The 27,895-nt window shown below is 40.5% G+C and overlaps 2 protein-coding genes and 1 long non-coding RNA gene across 6 annotated transcripts; 1 reads left to right on the top strand and 2 right to left on the bottom strand.

Annotated features, from left to right (window-relative positions):
• Nucleotides 1-82: 82 nt before the first annotated feature.
• LOC130730603 (selenocysteine methyltransferase) lies at nt 83-5,221 on the bottom strand. The gene is made up of 7 exons (XM_057582656.1): nt 4,952-5,221; nt 4,762-4,818; nt 4,441-4,679; nt 3,970-4,099; nt 2,766-2,969; nt 2,197-2,268; nt 83-675 (listed from the first exon to the last, which is right to left on the bottom strand). The coding sequence occupies exons 1-7, from the start codon at nt 5,108-5,110 to the stop codon at nt 511-513; spliced, it is 1,026 nt and encodes a 341-aa protein (XP_057438639.1). The 5' UTR covers nt 5,111-5,221; the 3' UTR covers nt 83-510.
• Nucleotides 5,222-9,642: 4,421 nt separating this feature from the next.
• On the top strand, nt 9,643-12,174 carry LOC130732662 (bifunctional protein FolD 4, chloroplastic-like). Its single transcript, XM_057584668.1, has 5 exons — nt 9,643-10,079; nt 10,612-10,940; nt 11,077-11,319; nt 11,421-11,588; nt 11,710-12,174. The coding sequence occupies exons 1-5, from the start codon at nt 9,968-9,970 to the stop codon at nt 11,878-11,880; spliced, it is 1,023 nt and encodes a 340-aa protein (XP_057440651.1). The 5' UTR covers nt 9,643-9,967; the 3' UTR covers nt 11,881-12,174.
• A 2,345-nt stretch (nt 12,175-14,519) lies between these two features.
• Nucleotides 14,520-17,463, bottom strand: LOC130730602 (uncharacterized). 4 transcript variants are annotated; one of them, XR_009016389.1, is made up of 6 exons: nt 17,318-17,463; nt 16,963-17,116; nt 16,822-16,889; nt 15,972-16,193; nt 15,356-15,469; nt 14,520-14,813 (listed from the first exon to the last, which is right to left on the bottom strand). It is a non-coding gene; the product is annotated as an uncharacterized LOC130730602 (long non-coding RNA). The 4 variants fall into 4 exon arrangements; XR_009016388.1 differs by lacking the exon at nt 17,318-17,463 and having other exon boundaries at nt 14,520-14,816; nt 16,963-17,288; XR_009016390.1 differs by lacking the exon at nt 17,318-17,463 and having other exon boundaries at nt 16,968-17,286.
• Between the last annotated feature and the right edge of the window lie 10,432 nt (nt 17,464-27,895).

Here is a 27,895-nt window from a genome sequence, read left to right as displayed (position 1 = left end):
ACTCAATTCGCATATAAATTAGTGAATTAGTACAACTTAAAAGGTGCCATTTGTTTTTTCCAAACTTCAGAAGAAGAAAAAAGAAAAGAAAAACGCAAGCATCTTTTCCTTGTTCTTTAATGTAATGTGACCAAAACAACAATTCTCAGGATACTAGCTCCAAGGGCAAAGTATATTGAAAGTTACTTTGACCAATAATTATAACGGACACCTCACTAATTAGCCAAAGAGAAAGGTTAACAACACTCTTTATCCCACACCAATTATTTGGTGAATTTCATGTGGGTCTAACTACAAAATTTAGACTCTTTCTGTTTTTAGCAGAATTCAAATGAAATTCACCAATGGAGTGTGTTGAAGAGAAATGTCTAACCGGCATTGTTATCAGACAAATCATATTCATCTTCCCATCTTAGCCCAAAGTAGCAACAACCCGGTGAAGCTGCCAGCATTCTTGACATGTAAATTAGATTGGTTTGCACTTTGGCCTCCTTTCTGTTGACAGGGAAGTCACTCTGTGGAAAGAGTAGCAGATTGACTATTAGCGAGCGTCTTGTATATCCCTCTAATAGTAGCTGGGGTCGTCCTGCAACATCCACCTATAAGGGAAGCCCCTAACTCGCACCATTTATCTACATACGATACAAAATCTTCATCTGTAACACCTGTATTTTGCTGCAACAAAAACAACCTAATATCAGTATTACATCATTCAAAAAAATATCCCAAAATACTCTCTTTAAAATGATTAGAGCCTGTATGTTTCATATTGTTTCCAGTTAGACACTCTTTCCCAGGTAACCCACATCTCTTGCTCACTTAAATTAACTTGGGTTTAGAGGGCAGTTAAGTGGAAAACAAACGGACTCTTAAATCTCTGATAAATTATCTTCATTCTGTATCTGGTCTCTCGAAACATTAGAACGCATGGTTTGAAGGACTTATCAATTTCATAAAATTAAGTCTATAAACTTGTGAAATATAATAAACTAGGTAAACATAGACAGTTACCTAAAAAGATTGAATTGCAGTTAATAAGAACAGTTATTTACTTAACTAAAGGTTAAATTGCACACAAACTCACTGTTAAGCATTCATATAAATTTCTTACGTGAGATCAAACATTTGCAAATGCAATGTAAAGCTGCATATAATAGACCCACAATGGGTGTCCAACCAAAGCCTATAGACCATGCCATGGCGGAATTTTCATAGTATCGGGTTGTCCTTATTTACCGATGTTATACATATGCACTCTTCTCAGTACTCTTCCAAGGCGAGAAATATACAAATTTGCATTGGCTGAATATGACTAAATAATAGCTAATTCTATCACCTATGTTCAACGTGATTTAAATGTTTAAAATGGCACCTCACTAGTAAAAGAAAAAGGTTTAGAAATAAGATTAGCACAAACCTTTTGAACATGAATCAACATTTCAAGCTCTCTATGCAACTATAAACTAGCCATCTAAGGTGAATGAGAAATCAGCCAAAATCTAGAATAAGATCCACCAAGTCAAACAGAAAGGAGGCTACTGCTCTAGGTATCAGATTATTTCTTTTCCTTAAAACCTCAGCATGTACTATTATACAAGATCAACTGAGGCATGAATACAGTATCTATATAAGCACAACCAATTAAAAAAGCTCAGGATATTTTAAAATAATAATAAAAAGACATCAAAGCTGATATTCAACTTATTTTCCTACAAAGATCAGCACGAAGCTATATTTCTCAATTTACTATTTCAATGCATTCTTAACTATTGATTGGTTATGCCTATTAAGTTATGAGCATTATGCTCATAATAAGAGTTGCTCTGTAATCTGTCATCCAATACCTACTGTATACAACTATTAATAAAAGATGAGAAACCTGTCATTCGAATACCTACTAGTAACCGGGCCAAATTTGAATGAGTTTTAAAGTTTAAATAAAAATGAATAAAATGATTTGATCAAAAGGAAAAAGATAAGGGAATGGCACATATTTCACTCCTTAATTAAATTTGACTTAAGAACTCTTTCTTTTATTTAACAGCATAAGAATTTCCCAAAGCATATTGTTTCATTTTTATATGACGATCAAGCTACCGCAACCTTATTGATCTTAGTTCAATTTTTAAGAGAAAACTGACTGCCTATCCTTGACAATATAAAATGTAACAGTACTACTAGATCAAAGGGACTTACCACCCACTCCTTTATCTCACCATCATAAGTTTCCCCGCTGTTTGGATATATAACAATTGGTTTTGTAGTCACCTGAAGAAATCGCACGTGAATCATGTCAAGTCTTCAGATAAGTTCCATAAGACCGTAACTATAATAATTGATTCACACTAGCATATTTTCTTAATGAAAGAAACACATAAAAACAAGGAAAAAAAGCCATTATCAGTATTTCAAAGTCAAATAGGTGACCATGAAAATGATAAGTGTGCTAGGGTATAGGTTAAGTACTATAGTTGAAAAAGTTCACATTTATATAAGCCACACCTCCATTAAAAAAAACAAAAAGAAGTTACAATATCATGCAACTCTTGACCTATACAAATAACATCCAGGAGTATTTATTATCCACCCACAGTCTGTGATATACTGACTCTTATTAAGAATTGAAAATGTATTAATTGATAAAGACCCAGGAGAATAGGAGAGGTTAATTGAAACAAATATGGTGATAAGCGAAGAAAAAGAAGTTCAACAATTAACCTTGAAATATCATATTCAGTGGGAAAATAGAGAACCTAAGGTTGTACCTTCTTAATCACAACTATCAGACCATGAATGAATCTAGGTGGGGTACAGTTGATTCCAACAGCAACGACTTTGTTGCATGATTCAGCAATGGAGCTGCATTCTACTACAGAATCACCACTAACAACATTAATTCCATCCTTAGAGTTAAAACAAAACCACGCTGGAATTTTTATGTCCTCTTCTTCCAGAAGCTCTGCATATGCCTGCTTAGTCAAGATCAAAATGAACGTTATAAACTGAGACTTCAAACTTATAAATGTCCATCCTATAGATAATTGTTTCTTGTGGACTTAATCTGGGACTTCAACTGATTGTATGTAAGTGATTTACTCAATACAAAGTTACTTGACCCAGCAATTTTGTCTTTTTACACAATGGAACTCCCAAATAGAAAATTAATGAGTTTTTGTTGAAAGAATATTTTAGAAACAGAAAGACTGTATGGTTTGAACAGATTGACAAAAAGGAAATAAAGCTTTTGACATATCATGGGGAAGGAGCAGTTTTTTGCTCATTTCCTTTTAGACATATCTAAGTCTTCAAGCTGCAGTAGGCAAGAATGCCATGAACAGCGATAACATACAAAGAATAAGTAAATTCTTACAAATAAAATAAAAAACTATTTCACAATGAGGCTTTATTTTTTACAACTCAGAAGGTAAACCTTGGACAGTAATCTACTGACCTTCCAGCATGTGGTAGTGGTACACTGGTACTAATGTAAATATCTGTAAGTAGAATCAACATGTTCACATGTTTAATTTGAGGATTTTTCCTATGTGTAGGACTGCTCCTAGTTCAGATTGCTTTTATTGAAAAATTATGCACTTGAAGTATTCATCAAAAGTTTAGATAATTCAAGGCAACATGCAACAAAACACATCAACCAAAATACAGGAAACTAATATAACAGAGAAATTCTTCAATTATAAAGAATGCAATTACTCCTCTTCTTTATCTAACTTTCAAGGTTATGGCCGAAAAATTAAGCAAGTCAAATAGTCACAAACTCACAATTACAAGCAAACAAAGTTCATTTGACTGAATTACGCTTAATTAAAACACTCAAAATATTTTATCTTTTTAATTTTTATTGATCTTCTCTATCATTAATACTAAGGGTAAACCTAGGGGGCAAACAGTTTTTTTAATGAACAGAGGGAGTACATTTTAGCATTTGGTTGTCCAAAGGTTCTAGGATACCTGAGCTTCAAGCTTATTTGGTATTGTTTCAAATGCAAGCAGGTCAGCACCTGCATCAGCTAAAACTTGAACTCTTCTCCGATGAAAATCTTTAAGAGTTTCCAACTTGACAGCATCACCATAATTCCCACTGTTAGGAACAAAATACCAAGAAACATGACAATCCAAATTAAAAAAACATGATTTCTGTAAAGTGCAGAGAATATCAGCTAACCGCAACTTTTCTTAAATGTTCATGATTCAATAATATATTGAAAAAGCTCAAAAACATACAAACATGCAAGATGGGCCTAGGAAGATATTTCAGAGAATCTCTGAGGTTGTTTCTTTTTGAAAGAGAATTATTTATGTCACCACAACAGATACCAAAGGTCAAGGTGTAACATAACATGAATAACAATTTGATGCATAAGAAATCTTCTCGACGCCACAAGTAAACAAAAATCACAACTGATGCTAAATCCTAGATACCTGTACTCTGATCCATCAGCCAAATAAGCTCCATAGCTCCCGACCGACGCAGCAACAAGGATAGGGCGTTGTTTGAGGATTCTACCATCATCAGCAGCAGCAGCATCCCCAGAGGAGGAAGCAGCACATCTTTCATAGTACACATCGCGAGCCTCGCGAGCGATTTCAACACTTTTTCTAAGCAAGGCTTCACCTTCTTCGTCCGAAAACCCCTTGGCTTTAAAACCCTGAATGGTAGCCTATAAAACACAGAACAAAACAACTACCTCAGGTTCATCTCTATTCTAGTATGAAACAAAAAAACTAGGAAACCGAACTCACTTGATACGATGCAGTGATTATAATGTCCGCACCGTTTTCCAGATAATCAACGTGAACCTGTTCCATTGTTTTCAGCAATTTCAATTTGTAAATTGGAAAATGAAACATAAATCATTCAATTCAAGATCACCATTTGGAAAATGCAAGGGAAAAGGAAAATCGAAGGAGATGAGAGGAGCAGAAACTGTACCTGGCGAATGAGGTGAGGGGAGGAGAGGAGGCATTTGGCGCTCCAAAGGGGATCGTTGAGGTCGGCGCCGTGGTGTTCGAGCTCCGTGGCGAGACCGCCGTCGATGATGGCTCTGCCGCCACCTTGACGGAGGAAATCGGCTAGCAATGACGACGACATTTGGACGCCGGAGATGGAAATGTAGGTTTCAGAGAGTGGAGGCTCTGAACGAACAGCGAAGATAATTAGTAGGAGTAAGCAGCGTGTTGCAGTTCTGAAAACAATTTCTGAGCTAACTCATCTATTTATGGACTTTTTCGAACCTACCTCAATAAACTTTAGGTTATAATAAATTGAGATAAGTGCTTATATCATAAAATAGACCCCCATAAACTAAACTTATTTAAATGATGTTTCAAAAAAACTTTTTTAAATGAAAATTTGTTATATATTGTGTGCTTGTGTGAATCTCTTAATTAAATGTTCATGACAATTTAAGTACTTATCATATAAGGCTTTTGTTTCGTAGTTAATTTGAGAAAATTTATTGAATGAATACTCAAAATAGCTTATAAACATGTGTATGGTTTTATTTATAAGATAATCTAAACAATTTATGTAGGTATGTTATTAAATGTCTTAGAAAACCTACCTTAATACATGTAAAAATGTTTATATGATAAAATAAGTTTAAATAAACTCTTTTGAACATAGTTTTATTTCTAGATTCAAATTAGGGTCACCGGTGTTTGGAGATTTTTTTTTTTTGGCTACAGAGAGGGGATTAACCCAATAGAAACTAACTCAAACTAGAAATAGAACTAGCACCAAAGCCAACATCTCGATTAAGAAGAGAGTGGCATTCCCCAAACAGACTGTCGAAACTGTGCACTCCATATTGGAGACCCATGCCTACTTTAGCCAGATAATCTGCCAACGAGTTGGAGCTCCGTGGCGTGTGCTGGAAGAGAAGCGAACCATGGTCAGCCTGAAGCTGGAGGACGTTAGTGGCGAATTGCTCATAACGGTGGGCACTGACATTCTGTGAGCACAGAAGGTTCACCACGTCCAACGAATCTGTCTCCACTATCACCTGCGTTAAATCCAGGTTCATCACGAATTCCACCGATGTAGCCACTGCATTAGCTCGGTAAGGAATACATTCGATCTTATAAATAGTTTCTAATAATTTCCTAAAGTACATTCTAAAAAACACTTTTAATTAATTAAGTCTCATTTCATTTTATCTTCCATTTTATTTCCACTATGTATAAATAGATTTTCCGCTTAAAAAAGTGATTTCAAAATTAAATAGAAAGTTGGTTCTATTTTAAAATATTTTTTAAAATAAAAATTAAACTAAGAAGTATTAGAAGCTTAAATTCATTTATGGCTTAAATGTTTTTGGTCCTTATGATACACCTTATTTTCGTTTTTAGTCCTTTTAAAAAAAATTGTTTTTCCTCCTCAACATATCAAACGTTCTGTTTTTAATCTTAATGTCAAGTTTTTCAACCAATACTAACAGAAACAGTTTCGAGAACATCTTCCAACTATGAGATTGTGTGGCATATCCTCCTTCTTAAACGCCTCAAACCTTGGTTTAGCAGAATCATCATAGTTTTCATGACATGCATCACTAAGACTATGTTTGGATTTCAGTTCATTTGCTTCAAATCAGCTTTGCACACATTCCAAAGCAAAAAAAATAGAAGTGGAAATTTATTCATTGGGTTGAAAGTGCTTTCATCTTGAAAGTAACACAAAAACAAACACACACTAAGAAATTATTCAGTTTGATAACCACCATCAATCTCATACACAAGATTATATGTTGCATGCTTATCCGTATAATTTTGCTGAGAATGGTTGCAGTTCCAATTTTGCTGCTTCCTAATTTACTAATTAAATTGTGTATCATGTTCTTAAAATTTTATAGCGCACGGACCTTGAACAATTGGAATTCTCTTCGATCTGCTGCCATTGTTCAATTCTTTTCACTTAATTATTTATTTATCTGAAAATTTTAAAATATACATATGTTCCATTTGTAAATTGTCTTATATCGAAATGAGTGATGTTCCATTTGTGCAAATTAAAATGCACAAATTATATCATCATGCCAGTGCTAAGTCGCTCTTGACATACCTCCTTCATTCCAATTTGGTAAACCAATTCTATTCTATATGTCTATTACAGATGGACACAACAAAATAAAACTCATACAAATCATCATTCAAAATCTTTTAAGCAAAATAGAACTCAAAAGTTGAATGACTTATAAAAAAGAACAATAAATCATATCATCATAATAGTTGCTCCAACATAAGGTAGTGGACGTGGTGGTGACGCTGCAATGGGGACAATGGAACAGTGGGGTGGGTGGCGGAAGGAGGCAGACCTGGTGGCCGATGGGGAGAGAGAGGCTAAAGGACAGGTCGAGGGTGGCAGAGGAGAAGGGAAAGGGCGGATCAGGTGGTGTCGTCGAAGGGAGGGTGTGGGTGGATCATAGCGTTGGTGGAGGGAGAGTTAGGGCCACCGGAACAGGGTAGGGGGAGAGAGAGAGAGAGAGAGAGAGAGAGAGAGAGAGAGAGAGAGAGAGAGAGAGAGAGAGAGAGAGAGAGAGAGAGAGGAGAGAGAGAGAGAGAGAGAGAGAGAGAGAGGAGAGAGAGAGAGAGAGAGAGAACAACCGGGAACGTGCGATCAACAACAACGGGTGCCCCAAATATGAGAAGTCTCCACAACAAACAACAAATGGATCTAGGATAGACTCTGATACCATATTAGAAATTAGGAGGTCTATACTCAACCACAAAAGCTAGCTCAGGAGTTGAGGTTTGCACTACCCTTATAAAGGCTATCTATGCTTTATCTCTAGCCAATGTGGGACTTCTAACAGAGAGAGAGAGAGAAGGCTTGAGGGAACAAGGAAGAGAAATGGCTTATTAAGAAGATGAGGAGGACAAGTCAACAATGATTAGCGTCGATTAGGCCGACGCTAACTTTCCCACGAAATGGGCCTCAATTAACATTAGTGTCGGTCATCCATTGCTAGGTTGGCCAGTAAATTTATGGTCGACCCCCAACTGCCGTTACTAATTGATAGTGGGCATACGCTATGTTGACTGGTGATTTTGACGTCTGTGGGAACTGACGCTAGTCATCCGCAAGATGGCCGACACTAAAATTAAGTGAGTTTTTTTACGCATTGAATCAGCTTAAGAGGCAAAATTAACGTCAGGATCGAGCCTCATTGCTATTTTTTGAGTTTAGGACAAGTGTTTCTTATAGTGTCATGTAAAGAGCATTTAAATGTCAATCGTACTAATTGAAATGAAGAATGATACTAATTTTTTTTTTAGTTTAGATAATAAGATAAGCAGACCAAGAAGTAAGGCAGATTGTAATTAGAATTCAGAATCATGCTATGATTTGAGAGCTAATGAAAGCCAAGAAATTAAATTTGACTAACCTATACCGCAGTCAACAGAAGAAACAAAAAAACATGATTTCCGCAGTCATGAAGCTAGTTGCTTCTATGTATCATGCTTGTGCATCGTTATCTTCTTCGATCACATCTCAGAATCATTCTTAGAGTGCTCAGCATTTGGTTTACTAGTGATCATGATTCCCTTATGGAATTCGATGTGACGCGCGAGCAAGTGTATATGCAACAGCCGGATTTTCCCACGTAAGCAAAGATGACGCTTAATTAATGGCCAACAAGGACACCCATCTATTGTTTTCTTAGTGGCGCTACTTCTGTTTGGTAAGCATCTAGCTGCATGGCATCGTAATCATGCCATCAACCTCAACTGAGTCTGAAAGCCTTATCCCTATGGAAAGATGAGAATGAAATCCATCACTCACGGGTGGGCTCAAGCAGCTAATTAATTAATGGGTCAAGCGGTTTGAACCCTAACGATTCACCCTGCAAATCCCTTCATTTTTTCTGAGCTTACTAAGTGAGCTACCCCTCCCCCAAACAGGTAATTTTTTTTTTATAATAATGGTTTATTCCGGTTGAATCGGGTTCAGCTACCCATCTATTGTTGAAAGAGTGGGATGAAAAATAAAATTGTGGTATGAAATTTAAATTAATATAGTATCTCATTTCCTCATGTTTGTATAGCTTAGCACATTGTCTTGTCCTTGATCAATGATAAAGATATTGACCCTTAACTAGGGTCTATCATGAGTGACCCACCTCCCACCTTGTAATTTAATCTTAGTGCTCTCATTCATATTGCAAAAATCTAGCGTCACAGCTCCTCTAGTTTACTCAACTCTCTCACTCTTAGATGAAAAATGTCATCAAATCCTCACCACCAAAATTTCATAGAGTAGCTATCACAATAATTCGTTCTCACCCCATCGCCATCTAGGGGTGTGGCAAAGTGGGCCGACAACCCGCTTTCAACCCACCTTGAGTAGGTTAGGCATGTTGGCCCACATGTGAATGTGGGTTAAGATAGTCAATCTGCATCGGCTTAGTTGCGGGTTTGGCACACCAAAAAGTTAAAATATTTAAAAAACATTAATATGGTGTAAGAATAATTTTAGAGCTTTGCCCAACAAAACTCATTCAAAACACTTAAAATTTATTGAAATTTTGCATTTGTTTTTTAAAGACAAGATGGACCATTTAACTTTAATGGGGGTATATTTTGGGTTTTTGAAGATTCACATTTACATAAAAGAAAGACCACACACAAAAATACCCACATTAACATATTGGGCCGAAGGGCCCATCACACACACTTGCAGCCGCGGCGAGGCCAAGGCGGTGGAGTTCGTGGTGGTGGCCCCATGGCTGCTGCTGGTGCGTTTTGCGGCGGCGAGGGAGGTAGGTCGACCCAGAACGGCGCGGCTTCGGGGAGCAGGACCAAGGTGAAGAAGTCACGCGGTGGAATGGATGGCGACGTCAGCTAAGGTGGCTGATATGGCGGTTCGGAATGGGATAAACGGCATTGGTGGCTGGAAGCTTTGGCAGGGACTGAGATTGGTTCACCAGAACAGAAGAGTTGCATACTCTCAATGTCGAGTTCAATTATCCAGTTTCATTCTTCTCCTCTCACTGACACCGTCCGCCTCAGCCGCCACTCTCCCTGCTTTTTAGGCCTTCGCTCCTCTCCATCATCCCATGTTGGTATAAAGCTTCATCTTTCTTCTCCTATGCAGTCTTCTTGGTATTTGTTGTTGATAGTTTGTGAATGAAAAAAAATGTCTTTTTCTTAATGTATGATATTTTGCATGAAGGGGTTTTGTTTACTAGAAGCTACAAAACAAGTGCTGATTCACTTGTCTTCCTATCTTGTCCCACTTTACTCGTATGTTAGAAGTGCATGGGCCATGGCTAATGGCTAGAAAGGCTTGATCTGTTTACTGTTTAGTTTTAAATTATATAGCACTTATAGTTTGGATATGACAACCTGGCCTGCAGCTAGTTTGTTTTTTACTAAAATATGGCTATTTATATGAATAAACTATGTGACTATGGGGTGATTTTGGGATATTCCATTTGTGTTAGTTTGGCTAAGGTTGTTGTCAGCTTATAGGATTTACTATGATTGAAAAATTTGGGACATTCTTAATTAGTTCATGTTTGAAAATTCTTCTACAATTGATTTCTCTAACATGTATGTGTTAATCATGTGTCTCATCATGACTTTTGTGTACAGCTGCTATGGCTACTAAGGCTTGTGCTAAGGTGATCGATGTAAAAGCAGTGGCAATGCAAATCAGACAAGATATTAAAGCTGAAATCTACAGGATGAAAGAAGCCGTTGGCGTGACTCCAGGGCTAGCTGTAATCCTTGTCGGAGATAGGAATCCGATTGAAAATTATATAGTGCGTGACAAGAAGAGGGCTTGTGAAACTGTTGGAATCAATTTTTTGGAAGTACGTTTGCCTGAGGATTCCACAGAAAATGAAATTTTGAAGCATATTTCGTTACTGAATGATGACCCTTCAGTTCATGGCAATGTTTTTCAGATACCTTTATCTCGGGTATATTGATCTCTAACTTATTTTTCTTATGGAATTAAGTTATAATATATAAGCTTTTCAGTTATGAATGATGCATTAATAAGTTTATAACTCATGGAAGTTAAATTAGTTAATTTGTTGGCCTTGTAACAAACAGCATATGAAGAAGGAAAACTTGTGGAAGGGTGTTAGAATTGATAAGGATGTAGAGGGTTTTCATCCATTCAATATTGCTAGACTTGGCACTCCAATTGGAGAAGAACCCAGGTTTGTTCCCTGTACACCGTTGGGATGCATAGAGCTACTGCATATCTACAATGTTCCTATTAGTGGGAAGAGGGCTGTTGTGATTGGTCGGAGGAACGATTTTGTAGGATTGCCAGCTGCTCACTTGCTGCAAGTAAGATCGATGATCTCATTTATTTACACTCTTGTTGCATGATCAAATTATATGGATATGTTTCTTAATTTCAACTAATTTGGGTAATTTGACTTGACCAGAGGGAAGGTGCTAGGGTCAGTGTGGTGGATTCCAAAACCAGCAACCCTGAAGAGCTTACAAGACAGGCAGATATTGTGATCAGCTTTGCTGGGAGGCCAAACTTGGTTAGGAGAAGCTGGATAAAAGATGGCGCTGTAATTATTGATGCTGGAGCCAGCCTTGCTAAGGTGAGTCAACTTATTTCAAGGACTAATGTTTTTTAGGAATAAATTATTTCACATTCATTGCTCAAGTTTCAACATCAAGGTTATTGAATGAACCAAACCAATGCATGTTTGTAATTAACAGGATCCAAATCGCCCTGGAGGTTTTAGATGGGTTGGAGATGTTTGTTATGAAGAAGCCATAAAACTTGCCTCTGCTATGACACCGATTCATGGAGGAGTAGGCCCTATGGCAATGGCAATGCTTCTCCAAAATACGCTCCTCTCTGCAAAGAGGATGCACAACTTCGAATAACATTTTTGTCTAGGGAGTCTTGGATTTTGCCTACTAATATTTCATGACAATTGGCAATGCATTTATTCCATGAGAGACATTTTAAACTGATTATGACTATGACTGTAAATGATTTATTTCTAGGTGCAACTGCAAGTACTGTAGTACTTGTTAATTTATAAAGATAAACTCAAGTATTTGCTTAACTCTTGAGGTATTTGCATTTGCTAGAGTGTGCAAAATGACTGTTTATTTATAGCTGGTGAATACCATGTTATAAGAGAAACTGTATTTATCTGGTGAAGACCAAGATATAAGGCATAGTCTCGTTATGGCTATGTGCTGTTGTGGGCTGAGATCCCCATTGTGGGTTGAGGTCCTTGTTTGTTGGGTTGAAGTAGACAGGCTGCTGGACCGTGCTTTTGGGCCCAAGAGGCTGGTCTAGAACAGTTTTCATTTTAACAGTCAACCTTTACTGCATTTACTAATTTGATGTTGGGTAGTCAAGAGAAATAATTGAATTTTGATGAAGTCTAACACCTTATGCTTCCAATTGTAAGTCTTCCATATCATAAGTGCTGGGCCTAGCCCAACTTGAACTCATTTGTTATAAGTACTGTGCATCTGAGTCTATGCAAAGCAGCACAAACAATATAATTATATAAGTAAGAAGCATATTAAGAGAGTAATGTAATGATAAATAAAACCAGAGTATACAATATGTGAAAGGAGATATGACGCAATGAATGCCGTGGGTATTTGATACAAATTTTGTTCAAAATTAAAACTAAAATTAACTAGGCTAAGCTGGATTAAAAAGTGGTTGAATGAGTGTGTACTGCACATGGGATGAAAAAGATGATAGGATTGTCCTTAATTCTCATAATTTAACGTGACAACATGATGACAGATGCAGGAGCTTTCCCTTTTGGCATCTTCAAGATCGAGAGACAGTGACATCATAATTTCCATGGAGTACCACCTACGTACACTGGGATGGGTAAAACACTCCACACTCCACTGTCCACATGATCAAATAGATTAAATTAAATTAAATTTTATTTTTTCATTTCCTCCCTCTTTTCTAAGTACTAATTTGAGAGTTGACACCAAACGAAACATTTTTAATGTTCTATTTACATTAATTTAATTTTAAAAAAATATTTACATTAATTTAATTTAACTTTAAGAGTAAAGCGTCAAAGAAAAAAACTTGGGAGAAAGGTGGGATCTGGGATGAGTACATGTATTAAATATACCAGCTGATTTTGGGTACTCATATAGTAGTACTAGTACCAAGTAGCAAAAAAAAAAATAGTAGTACTACTACTAGTACCTATTTTCTCATGTACTAACTACTTTTGAAGTTTCGGATATAATTAATATCACATTTAAATTAATGATTAATATAAGCACCTGATGGCTAATACTCATATTTCACGTCCAATCCATTATAATTGATGAGCCATTGACCTTTCCACATTAAAGTTACTTTACCGTCATTAACGCCTTCATCATCACTGCAAACTTATTTGGTGTACATTAATATTTAACTTGTTTCTTTTATATTTAATTAATTATATTTTGAAATTGTCCTTTTATTTAAAAAACTAGTGTTTTTTTACACGCGCGTTGCACGGAGAATATGTCTGTCGTATTTGATTCGTTAATCAGTACTTATTTTTTAAAATATATTAAACAACAGATGTAATATAAGAGTCTGAAATTCGAAGCAAAGTGAAGAAAAATACTTCTCTTCTAAGCTTGATCCAGATCAACAGGAATTGGTTTGACATTCGTCATGAACATGATGACAATAGAACAAATCATAAATATAAGGAATTACCAACATATTAAACAACAGATGAAATAGAAGAGTCTGAAATGCTAAACAAAGTGGTAAAAAAGTCTTAAATTGAAACCCTTGTTGCATAGATTGTGATTTGCGCATTTGAATTACTAATAAAAAGATTGGTTAACGAAATCTCAAATACTGCAAAACATATAAGAGAATGGTTTAATGGTGGCTAATAAACAATAGCTTGAGTTAATCTACCATGACACGATTATGCACGTTCATTTCCGCTCATGTGTTCCCAACAATTTCTTGGTAGACAACATTGCGCGTGGAGCTTTGACAGCATATAAAATTAATTATATTAAATTTATTTTTTATTAATTTTAACATTAATTTATTTTCATATAAAATATCTCTTCTTGTTGAAAATGTTTACTCGGTAATGTCATATTTTATCTATCAAATTAAACTATCACATTATACATATTAACTCTTAAAGTTATTCATAAAATTGTGAAAAGTACTATGCAAAAGTACTGTAAACTATTTGAATTTAATTTTCTATTAGTTTTTAAATAAAATTCTCATGTAAAATAATACCTCCCATGAAATCTATTTATCATGTGATTTAAACATTTAGAACATTTGTATCTAAATAAATATTTTACTAATAAATTTATAGTTGTTTAGGAAAAATAATGAAAAATAATAGCTGTAACTTGGTTCCAATTTAGTCCTTGATTAGTTTAGGTTTAGGATGATTTGCTTCATGATCTTAGACATTAATGAAGAACTAAACTCTAAATAACTGGATAAAGAACACAAAACAACTGGATTATGAATTAACATAGAAGACACTAAATAAGCTAAACAGTAGAGCCAACCTTAAACCAAGTCAGAGCTTTAGTATTCATTTAGAACACAATAGAACAATAGAACACAATAGAACAATGTCAATAACCAAGCCAGAGCTTTAGTATTCCTTTAGCTAGTTTTTTTTTATAGATATTCATTTCATGCTTTTTATTTCTATCCCTTCTTATATATGTCATTTCTCTATGAAGTATCAGTCCATTAGTTGTTGTCGCTTGCCTTCCCTCACCCTCTTTTGGACCTTCTCAATGATAAAATGGTCATCTCTCTACTCATTGATAACCTGCTGCAACATTGTAAATTGAGTTAAAAAAATGATAAGTGACAAAAATAAGGCCTCTAAGTCTCTTGCTTTATGGTTGTACTAATAAAAAAAACAGTCACCAACACAATAAATTATAATCTTATGTTATAATCTTAAGCTATCCAAAGAAAAGTCACCAATCAATCTCAATTATGTGAGCATGACCCTTGCTTGTGCTATTAACATGCTCTATAACATATTTCCCATTCCTCAGATCCTCTAGTCTCTTTCAATAACCACTTCTTCAGAACTTGGATGAGGAGTTGCCTTAGAATCAACACTTACAGTTTTGTCATGTATAATTTCCAAACACTAAACCAAGAATTACAAAGAAAATGGAAAAAGAAAATGACCGAAAAAGTAAGGTCAATGATGAATTTGCAGCAATCCATATCGTACCAGATGTGATACAGGTTTGGACATGTATCATAAATGTTCATAATATTCATTATTATGCAGTCATATCATTTCTCTTCCATTCCAATTTTATGATCTAATGTCAAAAAGCAAGCATATCAAACCTGCATATCCAAGAAAAGGTGCTGGGAAGAGCTCAATGGGGTTGATCTTAAAAACTCTGAACTTTGGTTATCCAGGGACCTTCTCCTACCACACTCTTTTAATAAGAGCAGAACCTGTAAATAAAAAGAAGAAATTCACATGAAAAAAAAGAATATCAACACCAACAGCTATTATATCTCTCATTTTTCTTTACCTATCTTTTTCATTGGGATGTAGATAAAATAACTGTGAACATACTAACTCATTCATGTGAAGGATGCAAAAATTGTAGCAAGGCACATAATGGAAATAGACTAATAGAAATTGATGTAATTTAAAAATAGAAATTTACAGAATTAGGAAAAGAAAGGGAATGGAAGATTGATTTAGCAGAGGTGTATAAAACAGATAAGGTTGCAATATTTAAAGTGAGGATCATCAGGTTATTCATGTTGGTGGATTTAACATTCTAAGACAACTGAAAACATGATACCTTAATTTTCAAGAGTTAATGCTTTCATTTCTCCTCAAATTAATGGTTCAAAATCTACTTACAGTATGTGCCCTTTCCTACATACAAAATCTTTGAACCTATCTACAACAAATAAGACAAACCAAATGGAATAAAAATGTTACCTTTGGGGCTGTGAGCCAGTATGCAGATTTCCCTATCTCAATAGGGAAAGCGATGCTTCATCCCCTCTCCGGTGTTGGTACCTGCTAGTGAATCAAGGAGAGAGTAAGGCAGCCTCAACCCAATGCTTCCGAAAGACTTGCTTCTCTCCTCGACGATTAAATCGTAAGCAGTAGTGAAGACCAAGCCATCTGGTCTCACTCTCGCAGTAGTCACAATAGCACCTGCACAATTCAGCCCCCTCTATAAATATGTAGTGGGCATAGTCGAAATGGAAGAAACTATCGCCGATCATTCGATAAGAATCTATCCAGTTGGTGTTTAAGTGACACAAAAGAAAATGAAAATAAAGGGGAAAATACTTTATTTTTATAAACAAACTCAGATAGATAAGTTAAGATCTATAATGTGCAATGTCAAAATTCATTCACAGACTATGTGAGAAGAACTATTTTTTTATCTAACTATGGAACCTTGATTAGTTTGAAACCCTTTTGAAGAAGATTTGCAGAAAAATCATGATAGTTTTACAATATCCACAAATTAAACACCATCACTATTAGTCCATTTGAAAATGGTATTAGCCCATTTGAAACAGCAAATCGCTATTAGTCTATTACACAGCTTCAACACCTTAAACATTATAAGAATGTTGGTGTTAAAGTATTGGTAGTTACTTCTCTTCATGTTGATAGTAATTAGAGGAACATGAGACATTTTGGCTGTAGAACACACCATCAAGTATATAAAAAGAGATTTTGTATCCTCTACATGCTCACAAAATGAAAACCAGACTATGAACATTCAAAACAAAAAAGGTAAAAAATTTGCTAGCAAAAATAAAGATTATACCTCAAAATAATCATTTTACTTAGTGAAAGCAATACTCCAAATATACATGATTCAAATAGCAAAATCCCCTGAAAACAGATAGAAAGAGAACTTTAGATAAGCCCGTCTAGAACAACGAATACTTTGAATTTTAACTACAACCTTACATGACACGCATTATCCACAGCAGAAGTGAAGTGCTTCTCAAATTTATTTTCTTAGAGCCATAGCTTCTTTCTTAACAGATAAAGCGCATCTCTGATCTGTCCCTTCAATTCCTTGCACTTGCGTCAGAGCAAGCACTGCCATGAAAAACCTGAAACCATCATAGACAAAGAAACAGTCAACAAAAGAAGACCAAATAGAAATGACAGAAAAACTCAAATCGATGGCCACCATCGGATCCTGTCCTCCTATCTCGGCCAAAATCTATAGTAGACCTCATCGCTCTCCATTAACAAACACCTTGCAATCAATATATATTAGAAAAACTAATTTTAAAAAGTGGTTAACGTACCAGGATAGTACTTGCCGGTGACACAAAGGAATTGTAAGCGATCGAGACCGAAGAAGTCTTCGTTTGAGCAATTTCATATAAAAAAAGCCAAATCAGCTCATTCCGTTAGTTTTTTAACGTGTCCGAGTGACGGAGGGGTAGACGGTGCACTGTTTGAAAACATGAGGGGTAGAAACGTCGACAAAAATAGAACAGGGGCATAATTTGCACAAACTTGAAACATAAGGGGCCAAAAGTGCTTTTTAGCCTAACTTTTATATGGATTGTAATGAATTACTATTGTTATAATTATGCAGTTTATGGCAGCTTTTGGTGCAACGGTTCTATTTCCATCGATGTGGGAGTGAAAAAGTAAAAAAATAATGTCCCTTTCTCTCTGTGTATGTGTGTTTTTTATTTGGCGTGCAATTTGCTATTGTTGCTGTTATAAAAGAACCAGGAATGCCAATGGTTGGATCTACTCGATCACATTCAAACTATGCCTTATAAAAAAAAATACAAACACATGCACATCCGCTTAATTATAATGACCCATGATAAAGTTTGGGTTAAATAAACCATCATCCAATCACATTTGAGATAATTTCCAACTCATTTATCTCAAATGTGATTGGATGATGGGTTATTTAACCCAAACTTTATCATGAGTCATTTAAACAACCCTTATAATGACCAGTTTGTTTAGCCCTGTTTAGCAAGTTCAATTGCCTTATACAAGTGTGGATTTTGAGGGGGGGGGGTTAATAGTGAAACAAACAAAAGTAATTAATGTGGCATGTGCATGCAGGTTGTAAATTTCTCATATTAGAAATTGAGTACAATAGTTGCTACAATCTACAAGCCACGGCAAGGTATAAACATGAATTGAAATGAAGTTAGAAGAGGACATGATAATTATTATAGTCTTCGCGTGCCATATATTGAACTCACATGCACCGCACGTACATTTATATTTATATATATGCAGTCGACGGAAGGCTTCATAACAAATATTGCATATGAAGTTGAGTACTTAGCTTGATGAAATGGATGGAGACTTGTTGCTTCTAATTTAGTTCTAATAAATAACAGCCAAATTAGCTTATGCTATGCTATATATCACGTTTATCGCACGGTAAATATAATAAAGTAAGACCATGTCTATTAAAACAGGTTTGGTTCTTCCTCTCTTAACGGCTAATATCTAAATCTCTCACTTTAAACTCACTTTATATGAGCTGAATCTTGGCACATAGGAATTAGGAAGTGCTCATGTGTGGACGCATGATGACATGAGTGACATTGCATAATTTATTTTCATAATATACAAAATATTTTAGAAGATATAAGGTGGCAAAAGCAAATTAAATCAGGAATTTACGTATAATTTTTTTGGTGAATTAAATAATTACGTATATGGTGGAGCGTTGCCTTTTCACTTTTGAATGTTCACCCAAGAAAGAAGCTCCATTCAGCAACGGCAACTAGTGTTGTTATTATTACATTGGAATAAATCGACCCGTAAAAGGCTGTGCTGTTTTCTATGATGTTGGTAATGGTAACTGGACTGGGCGAGCCCCTAGAGGGGCAACGCCCAGCATGTATCCCGCCCTGAGGCGGGGCCCTGGCCTTCAGATGGGCCTTGATCTCGGAGGCCCAATTGGCCCAATAGGTAGTACCCAAGCTCTATAAATAGGAGGTAGTTATCAATTGTAAGGGACTTTTGGGCTCATTTGATGAAGTAACACATAAAATTCAGCATTCTCTCTCTTACTCTCTCTCTCTAGCACAATCTCTCTACCCTTAGGTACTATACCTTTCCTCAATGTTCATTCCCAGAACATTTGGCGCCGTCTGTGGGGACTGTAAACTTTCTACTCCCATTCACGTGGATTGATTGTGCATGAAGTTACCTCTGATTGTGATTAGGCAACTCTCTGGTTTTCCGATTTTGATTCTGTGACTAGTGTTGGTTTTCCGATCGAGTTTGCATCGTTTCTGGTTTAGATGGAGACTCGACGCAGGAGGCAACATCATTCACCAATGCGACAGCGGATTTCGCCGCCTCGGCGGCCTCATCGTGTGGACCTGGATTCTCCGGTGCGAACGGCAGGAGTACAGTCGCCCTCTCCTCCTCCATCACCACCACCTCCTCCATCACCACCACCTCCTCCATCGCCTTCACAGGTGGGATCTCGGGAGCACTCACCAGGGAATTCACCTGCTCCGGAACAACAACCGGCGGTGACGCAGGAGCAATGGCGCCATTTGATGCGCAGCATTGGCAACATCCAGCAGCGGAATGAGCATCTACAGGCTCAGTTAGATTTCTACCGTCGCGAGCAGCGAGATGATGGAAGCAGAGAAGCAGATTCCGTGGCTGAGTTCCGTCCGTTCTCGGAAGATGTCGAGAGTGTGGCGATTCCGGATAACATGAAAACGTTAGTTCTGGATTCTTACAGCGGAGATTCCGATCCGAAAGATCATCTACTGTACTTTAATACGAAAATGGTGATAATTGCGGCGTCAGATGCGGTGAAGTGCAGGATGTTTCCATCGACGTTCAAATCGACGGCAATGGCGTGGTTCACAACTTTGCCGCGTGGATCGATTTCAAATTTCAGAGACTTCTCATCCAAGTTTCTAGTGCAATTCTCGGCAAATAAGAATCAGCCGGTGACGATCAATGACCTATACAATATTCGTCAGCAGGAAGGGGAGTCACTGAAAGAGTACATGGCAAGGTATAGCGCGGCGTCGGTAAAGGTAGAGGACGAGGAGCCTCGAGCTTGTGCTTTAGCATTTAAAAACGGTTTGCTGCCGGGAGGGTTGAACAGCAAATTGACACGTAAGCCGGCGCGCTCGATGGGAGAGATGCGTGCTCGTGCCAGCACTTATATTCTCGACGAGGAGGACGACGCTTTCAAAAGAAAGCGCGCGAAGTTGGAAAAGGGCGACACGTCGCCCAAGCGCGTGAAAAAAGATAGGAGCGGCGAAGATAAGGGGGATGGCAAACAGCAGAGGCCAGGTAAGGGGAAGTCGGTATTCAAACCGACCAAGGAACAGTTGTATCCACGGCGCGATGATTATGAACAACGTCGGCCTTGGCAATCTAAGTCTCATCGCCAGCGGGAGGAAACTGATATGGTGATGAACACAGATGCATCGGATATGCTCCGAGGGGCAAGCGACGCAAATCTAGTGGATGAGCCGCAGGCCCCAAAGTATCAGCCACGGGACGCCAATCCCAAGAAGTGGTGCGAGTTCCACCGGTCCGCCGGGCATAATACGGATGACTGTTGGACTTTGCAGCGGGAGATTGATAAGTTGATTCGGGCGGGATATCAAGGAAATCGTCAAGGCCAGTGGCGCAATGGTGGCGATCAAAACAAAGCGCACAAGCGGGAGGAGGAGCGAGCGGACACTAAGGGCAAGAAAAAGCAAGAATCAGCGGCTATCGCCACAAAAGGGGCTGATGACACGTTCGCTCAACACTCAGGACCGCCCGTCGGGACCATCAACACCATCGCCGGGGGATTTGGCGGCGGTGGCGACACTCATGCGGCGCGTAAGCGCCATGTTCGTGCCGTTAATTCCGTTCATGAGGTCGCTTTTGGATTCGTACACCCTGACATAACAATCTCGATGGCGGACTTTGAGGGGATAAAGCCTCATAAGGACGACCCGATTGTGGTGCAGTTAAGGATGAACAGTTTCAACGTTAGAAGGGTACTCCTGGATCAGGGTAGTTCGGCTGATATTATCTATGGTGATGCATTTGACAAGTTGGGACTAACTGACAATGATCTAACTCCATACACGGGAACCTTGGTAGGTTTCGCGGGGGAGCAAGTAATGGTGCGGGGATACATTGATCTAGACACAATATTTGGGGAAGACGAGTGTGCTAGGGTTTTGAAGGTAAGGTATCTGGTTCTCCAGGTGGTAGCATCCTACAATGTCATCATTGGGCGAAATACATTGAATCGCCTTTGTGCTGTAATTTCGACAGCCCACTTAGCGGTCAAGTATCCGCTAAGCAGTGGAAAGGTGGGAAAGCTGAAGGTGGACCAGAAGATGGCGAGGGAGTGTTACAATAATTGCCTTAACTTGTACGGCAAGAAGAGTGCGTTGGTTGGTCATAGATGTTATGAAATCGAAGCTTCGGATGAAAATCTTGATCCCCGGGGCGAGGGGCGAGTAAATAGGCCCACGCCAATTGAGGAAACGAAGGCGCTAAAGTTTGGCGATCGCACTTTGAAGATTGGGACCAGACTGACGGAAGAGCAGGAGACGCGCCTGACAAAACTGCTTGGGGAGAACTTAGACTTGTTTGCTTGGAGCTGCAAAGACATGCCTGGAATTGATCCAAACTTCATATGCCATCGATTAGCATTGAATCCAAGTGTCAAGCCAGTTTCACAACTTAGGAGGCGCTTGGGTGGCGACAAAGGGAAGGCGGTGCAACAGGAGGTCGACAAGTTGCTGGCGGCAGAGTTCATCAGGGAAGTGAAGTATCCGACGTGGTTGGCGAACGTCGTAATGGTGAAGAAGGCGAACGGGAAATGGCGAATGTGTGTAGATTACACAGACTTAAACAAAGCATGTCCAAAAGATTCGTATCCCCTTCCCAGCATCGATAGCCTTGTTGATGGTGCCTCGGGCAACGAACTGCTTAGCTTGATGGATGCTTACTCTGGCTATCATCAAATCCGCATGCACCCGGCAGACGAGGACAAAACGGCTTTTATGACTGCCAGAGTCAATTATTGCTATCGCACCATGCCGTTTGGACTAAAGAACGCTGGGGCTACCTACCAAAGATTGATGGATAGGGTTTTTGCTGGGCAGGTGGGAAGAAACATGGAGGTTTACGTTGATGACATGATTGTTAAATCAGTACGAGGTTTAGACCATCATCAAGATCTGGAGGAAGCATTTGGCGAAATAAGGAAGCACAGTATGCGCCTCAATCCGGAGAAGTGCTCTTTTGGTGTTCAGGGGGGCAAGTTTTTGGGATTCATGATCACATCCAGAGGAATCGAGATAAACCCAGAAAAATGCAAGGCGATTCAGCAGATGAAAAGCCCTTCCAATGTGAAAGAGGTCCAACGTTTGACGGGGCGAATAGCAGCTTTATCTCGGTTTCTTCCCAAGTCCGGTGACAGATCTTTTCCTTTTTTCAAGTGTCTTCGTAAGAATGTCGCATTCGAGTGGACGGCGGAGTGTGAGGAAGCTTTTGTTCGCCTCAAGGAACTCCTATCGTCACCGCCAATCTTGTCAAAACCAATGTAGGGACACCCGCTGCATTTGTATTTTGCTGTGAGCGATAGTGCTCTGAGTTCTGTGATGTTGCAGGAGATAGATGGCGAGCATCGAATTGTTTATTTTGTTAGTCACACACTCCAGGGCGCGGAGGTCAGATATCAGAAAATTGAGAAGGCGGCGCTGGCGGTCCTCGTCACCGCCCGGCGGTTGAGACCTTATTTTCAGAGTTTTCCCGTAAAGGTGCGGACGGATTTGCCCTTGAGACAAGTATTACAAAAACCGGATTTATCAGGTAGATTGGTCGCCTGGTCGGTTGAATTGTCAGAGTATGGTTTGCAATACGATAAGCGGGGCACGGTTGGTGCGCAGTCACTAGCTGACTTTGTGGTCGAGTTGACTCCAGATCGGTTTGAAAGAGTGGACACTCAGTGGACTCTCTTCGTGGATGGATCCTCCAATAGTAGTGGCAGCGGCGCGGGAGTAACGTTAGAAGGGCCAGGGGAACTAGTGTTGGAGCAGTCTCTGAAATTTGAGTTCAAAGCAACGAACAACCAAGCAGAATATGAAGCTCTCATCGCCGGATTGAAGTTGGCGCGGGAAGTAAAGATCAGGAGTTTGTTGATAAGAACGGACTCACAATTGGTGGAAAATCAAGTGAAGGGAACTTTCCAGGTCAAAGATCCTAATCTGATCAAGTACCTTGAGCGGGTACGGTATTTGATGACACTCTTTCAAGAGGTCGTGGTGGAGTACGTTCCTCGGGCAGAAAATCAGCGGGCGGACGCGCTAGCCAAACTGGCAAGCACGCGGAAGCCCGGCAATAACAAAAGTGTGATTCAGGAAACGCTGGCGTACCCAAGCATCGAAGGCGAGCTCATGGCCTGCGTGAACAGAGGGAGAACATGGATGGATCCCATAATATCTATCTTGGCGGGGGACTCGGCAGAAGTGGAGCAATGCACGAAGGAGCAGCAGCGGGAGGCGAGTCACTATACTCTCATTGACGGACACTTGTATCGCCGTGGTTTCTCGACGCCATTGTTGAAATGTGTACCGCCAGAGAAGTACGAAGCGATAATGTCTGAAGTACATGAAGGAGTGTGCGCGAGCCACATCGGGGGAAGGTCTTTGGCTTGCAAAGTGTTGAGGGCGGGTTTTTACTGGCCCACCCTCAGGAAAGATTGTATGGACTTCGTGAAGCAGTGCAAGGAGTGTCAAGTGTTCGCGGATTTGTCTAAGGCACCGCCAAAAGAGTTGGTAACGATGAGCGCCCCGTGGCCTTTCGCCATGTGGGGTGTGGACTTAGTAGGACCTTTCCCGACCGCCAGGGCACAAATGAAGTTTATATTGGTGGCGGTGGACTACTTCACTAAATGGATTGAGGCGGAACCCTTGGCCAAGATTACTTCTGCAAAGATAGTCAATTTCTATTGGAAGCGTATTGTTTGCAGGTTCGGGATCCCAAGGGCGATCGTATCTGACAATGGGACCCAGTTTTCAAGTTGTCAAACAAGGGAGTTCTGCAAGGAAATGGGCATACAGATGAGGTTCGCCTCTGTTGAGCATCCGCAGACGAACGGGCAGGTAGAATCTGCAAACAGGGTAATCCTACGAGGACTAAGACGACGACTCGCGGAGGCTAAGGGAGCTTGGTTGGATGAACTTCCGGCGGTGCTGTGGTCGTACAACACCACCGAGCAATCTACTACAAGGGAAACCCCCTTTAGAATGACCTACGGGGTAGATGCAATGTTGCCGGTGGAGATTGACAACTTTACATGGCGGACTCGACCAGGTTTTGAAGAGGAAAATCAGGCCAACATGGCGGTGGAGCTAGACCTTTTGTCGGAAACGCGCGACGAGGCGCACATTCGGGAAACAGCAATGAAGCAGCGCGTGGCGGCAAAGTTCAACAGCAGGGTTCGCGTCCGAGATATGCAGGTTGGCGACCTGGTCCTCAAGTGGCGATCGGGAGCCCCGGGGAACAAGCTTACTCCCAACTGGGAAGGGCCCTACCGCATTATTAAAGTTCTTGGTAATGGGGCCTATCACTTAGAGGAGCTTGATGGGAGGCGGTTACCTCGATCGTTCAATGGTTTGAGCTTGCGCTACTTTTATAGTTGATCGCAGGCGAGAAAGTGAACAAGGCGGAATCGCCGGAGCCAGATATCTTTAGGATTTTCCGAAGTGTTCTCAAATTCTCCAATGTACTGCAACGACAAATCAATAAAATAAAACGAAAATTCACGAAATTCGTGTCCAAAAAATTCCAGGGATTCCCTGACGATCGGAATTGCCGATCGACATAAAGAATTACGGCGATCACTAAGTGGGACAAGCTTGATCCCCAAAGGGGCTTGTTGGAACCCTGAAGGTTGTGGCGATTCCACAAATGGCCTTTGACGCCTGGGAATCACCCTCCGGAAAGTCTGACGTGATCGCCGGTCCCGTAAACGATGTGCTGGGTAAGTCTCGCCAGAATACGACGAGCGCCGTTAACTAGGCAAAAGTTCACGAAATTCGTGTCCAAAAAATTCCAGGGATTCCCTGACGATCGGAATTGCCGATCGACATAAAGAATTACGGCGATCACTAAGTGGGACAAGCTTGATCCCCAAAGGGGCTTGCTGGAACCCTGAAGGTTGTGGCGATTCCACAAATGGCCTTTGACGCCTGGGAATCACCCTCCGGAAAGTCTGACGTGATCGCCGGTCCCGTAAACGATGTGCTGGGTAAGTCTCGCCAGAATACGACGAGCGCCGTTAACTAGGCAAAAGTCTTGGGACCCCCAAATGGCCATTGGGATCCAAGCATTGTAAGCCCCGAGCGGGCAAAGCCCCGGGCGAAGTCCTCGAGAATGGAGGCCGTTTCTTCCTATTAGGGAAAAAACGTCTAAAGTCTTGGTGGTGGAATACCAAGCAACAAGTCCTAGTTAAAATTAAGGCACGAAATCGTTAGGCGTAATTCAATCATATGACGCGTGAAAAATAGCGCAAGATATAAGGTCGGCGAATGAATAGGAGGGAAGGCGAGTAGTGTACGGCGAAAGCGTTCCAATATGACTTACAAAATATCCAACGGCGATATAAAAAGCTATGGCGAAGGGTTCCTTAAACATAGGCGAATGGCGGAAAAGTACACTACAAGGTGACAGTAAAAGATAAAGGTAATGTTAAAAATTACATTATTCATTGTTTTCTTTCTCCTGTTCTTCTTCTTCCTCTTCTTCTTCAGTCGCTGTCCAGAGGTTTTGGTCAATCAGGGGAGGATCGTCGGGACCAACCAGTCCTGCGGCGGTTATCTCTTTCATTACTCCCATGGCGCTAAAGTCAAAGTTCGGGTACAAATGTTGGGCCTGATCTTTGGCGAGGTAGAAACCGCGCTCGCGGTTGTCAAGGGCGATGTCAGCGGCTTGTTCCCTCGCCTCAATGGCTTTGGCCTTCTCCGTCGCCAGCTCGTCCTCTAGACTTTTGATCTTTGCTAGTTGGGAAGCAATCTCAGCATCTTTCGTGGCGAGGGCCTCGGCATGAGTTTCGGTCGCTTTCTTGATCTCCTCGGACGTAGCCTGCATCACCGCCTCCATGTCAGATTTCGCCAAGGCCAAGGACTCCGCAGACTTTTTCTCTTGCTCCGCCAACGCCTTTTTCACTAACTCCAGCTCAGCGCACAATATGGCAAGCTCTGACTCCTTAGCAATCAGCGCCTCGCCTCGGGCGATCAAGTCCTTCTCAGCTTGCTCTTTTTCCTTCTTGCAAGCTTGAAGGCTTGCATCAAGCTCATCTGCTTCTTCCTTCATCAGCGCCAGCTGATCCTCCAGCTCGCCGATTTTAATCCCCGTCGTGCCAATCATCTTGTCGGCATAGACTTTGTCTTTTCCTGCCTGCGTCGCCAGTTTGTCGAAACGCTTTTCCCAAGCAGCGGCGGCTTCTTGATGCTTAGCACTTTCGGCCTTCAACCGCTCAGCTTCAACGTTGGCGGCATTGAACTTCTCAAACGTGTGAGCAAAGATGCACCCAGCGCGTAGGAGGCAAGCAAGAGTCTCCTCCTTGGTGTCATTCAGGCCCCGACTCAAAACTTCTTTTTCTATAACGTCACGGTTGAGACCAGCAAGAAAGAATTCTGAGGGTTCAATGGCGTTGGGGAGCATATTATAATAGCTTGAGGAACCGACCTCGGGAGCAGGGGCTTGTTCAATTCGAGCTGCTTCAGAGGTAGTGGCAGCGCCAGGACAGGATTTTTCCCCTTGATGAGGCGGGGAAGGCATGGAGCCTGCATCATGTGTTGAGGGCGGGCTAGGAGGCGCATCTTGGCGAGGGGGAGACTTTGGGGTTTCATTTTCTTTTTCCTTATCTCCAATAGGAGTGTCGGAAGACGCAGCAGCTTTTGTGGCGTTAGCGCCGGCGGAGGCGGCTGTTGCGCCAATAGAGGACTCAGCGGCAACAGCAGCGGTCGCACCGGCGGAGGCAGGAGAAGAAGCTGGTACGGCGGTTGGCTCGGTAGCTGCGGCGACAGAGGCTTCAGCGACATTTTTGCCTTTAGGCGCAGCAGCAGTAGTGGGCTGAGCGCCAGGGTTGGATGTGCCGGCGTCGGAGGAGGCTTTGGTCAATCTTCTCCTCTTGGGAGCTTTGGTGCTCTCGGCTTGGTTCTCAGCACCGCCCCGTTTTTTCGCGTCGCCCTCAGTGTTGAATTTTGGGGAAAAGCGAGCCATTCTCCTCTCGCGGGCCTTCAGGAGCTCGGCGTTCGTGAAATTCATATCTTCTGTAACAATAAAAAAAAACGATCAGTGATAACATAGGAGTCGAGAAAGGAAATGTCAATAATAAAAGTGAGCTATGGGCAACCTAAGTATTTGGGAGTTCTTGAGAGGTCAGCGCCCTCAAGGACTGTTGTGCAGTCAAGGATGGGAAGTGGGGCAAGGAGATTAAGAAAAGCTTTATCGTTGGTGGACAAGGAATCCTCTGAAGGATCGGTGATCCCGTTGGGCTTCTCTGTCCAGTAAAGAGGAAAGAGGGCGGTCCCGTCTCTGAGGGTGAATGCCTCTGGGTAGGCGGGATGAACCGCCACACGGAAGTACTTTCGTGCGAAGGAGGACTTCGCGTTACTTTTGTGGGGATGCAAACACTTCCGGCCGGCTCGGGCCTTCAAGGAAATCCATCCTTTGTTTTTGATGGACTTGGGGTCGACGTCGTAAAGGTAGAAGAAACTGGTGGGGGATGGGGCGATGCCGACAGCGGCGCTTAGGATTTCAAAACATCGAATGAAGGCCCAGGCGTTAGGGTGGAGTTGACAGGGAGCTGCGTTGATGTCGCGGAGGATGGTTTGGACAAAGGG

Source organism: Lotus japonicus, chromosome 1 (assembly GCF_012489685.1).
Source record: "Lotus japonicus ecotype B-129 chromosome 1, LjGifu_v1.2".
In the NCBI taxonomy this organism is placed as follows: domain Eukaryota; kingdom Viridiplantae; phylum Streptophyta; class Magnoliopsida; order Fabales; family Fabaceae; genus Lotus; species Lotus japonicus.
This window is presented reverse-complemented; position numbering and strand designations above follow the sequence as displayed.

Coding starts and splice junctions, on each gene's coding strand:
- LOC130730603 (XM_057582656.1), bottom strand. CDS start 5,110: ATGTCGTCGTCATTGCTAGCCGATTTCCTCCGTCAAGGTGGCGGCAGA. Junction 4,680..4,761: donor TAATCACTGCATCGTATCAA/GTGAGTTCGGTT, acceptor TGTGTTTTATAG/GCTACCATTCAGGGTTTTAA. Junction 2,269..2,765: donor TGATAGTTGTGATTAAGAAG/GTACAACCTTAG, acceptor CGATTTCTTCAG/GTGACTACAAAACCAATTGT.
- LOC130732662 (XM_057584668.1), top strand. CDS start 9,968: ATGTCGAGTTCAATTATCCAGTTTCATTCTTCTCCTCTCACTGACACC. Junction 10,080..10,611: donor CTCTCCATCATCCCATGTTG/GTATAAAGCTTC, acceptor TTTTGTGTACAG/CTGCTATGGCTACTAAGGCT. Junction 10,941..11,076: donor TTCAGATACCTTTATCTCGG/GTATATTGATCT, acceptor TGTAACAAACAG/CATATGAAGAAGGAAAACTT.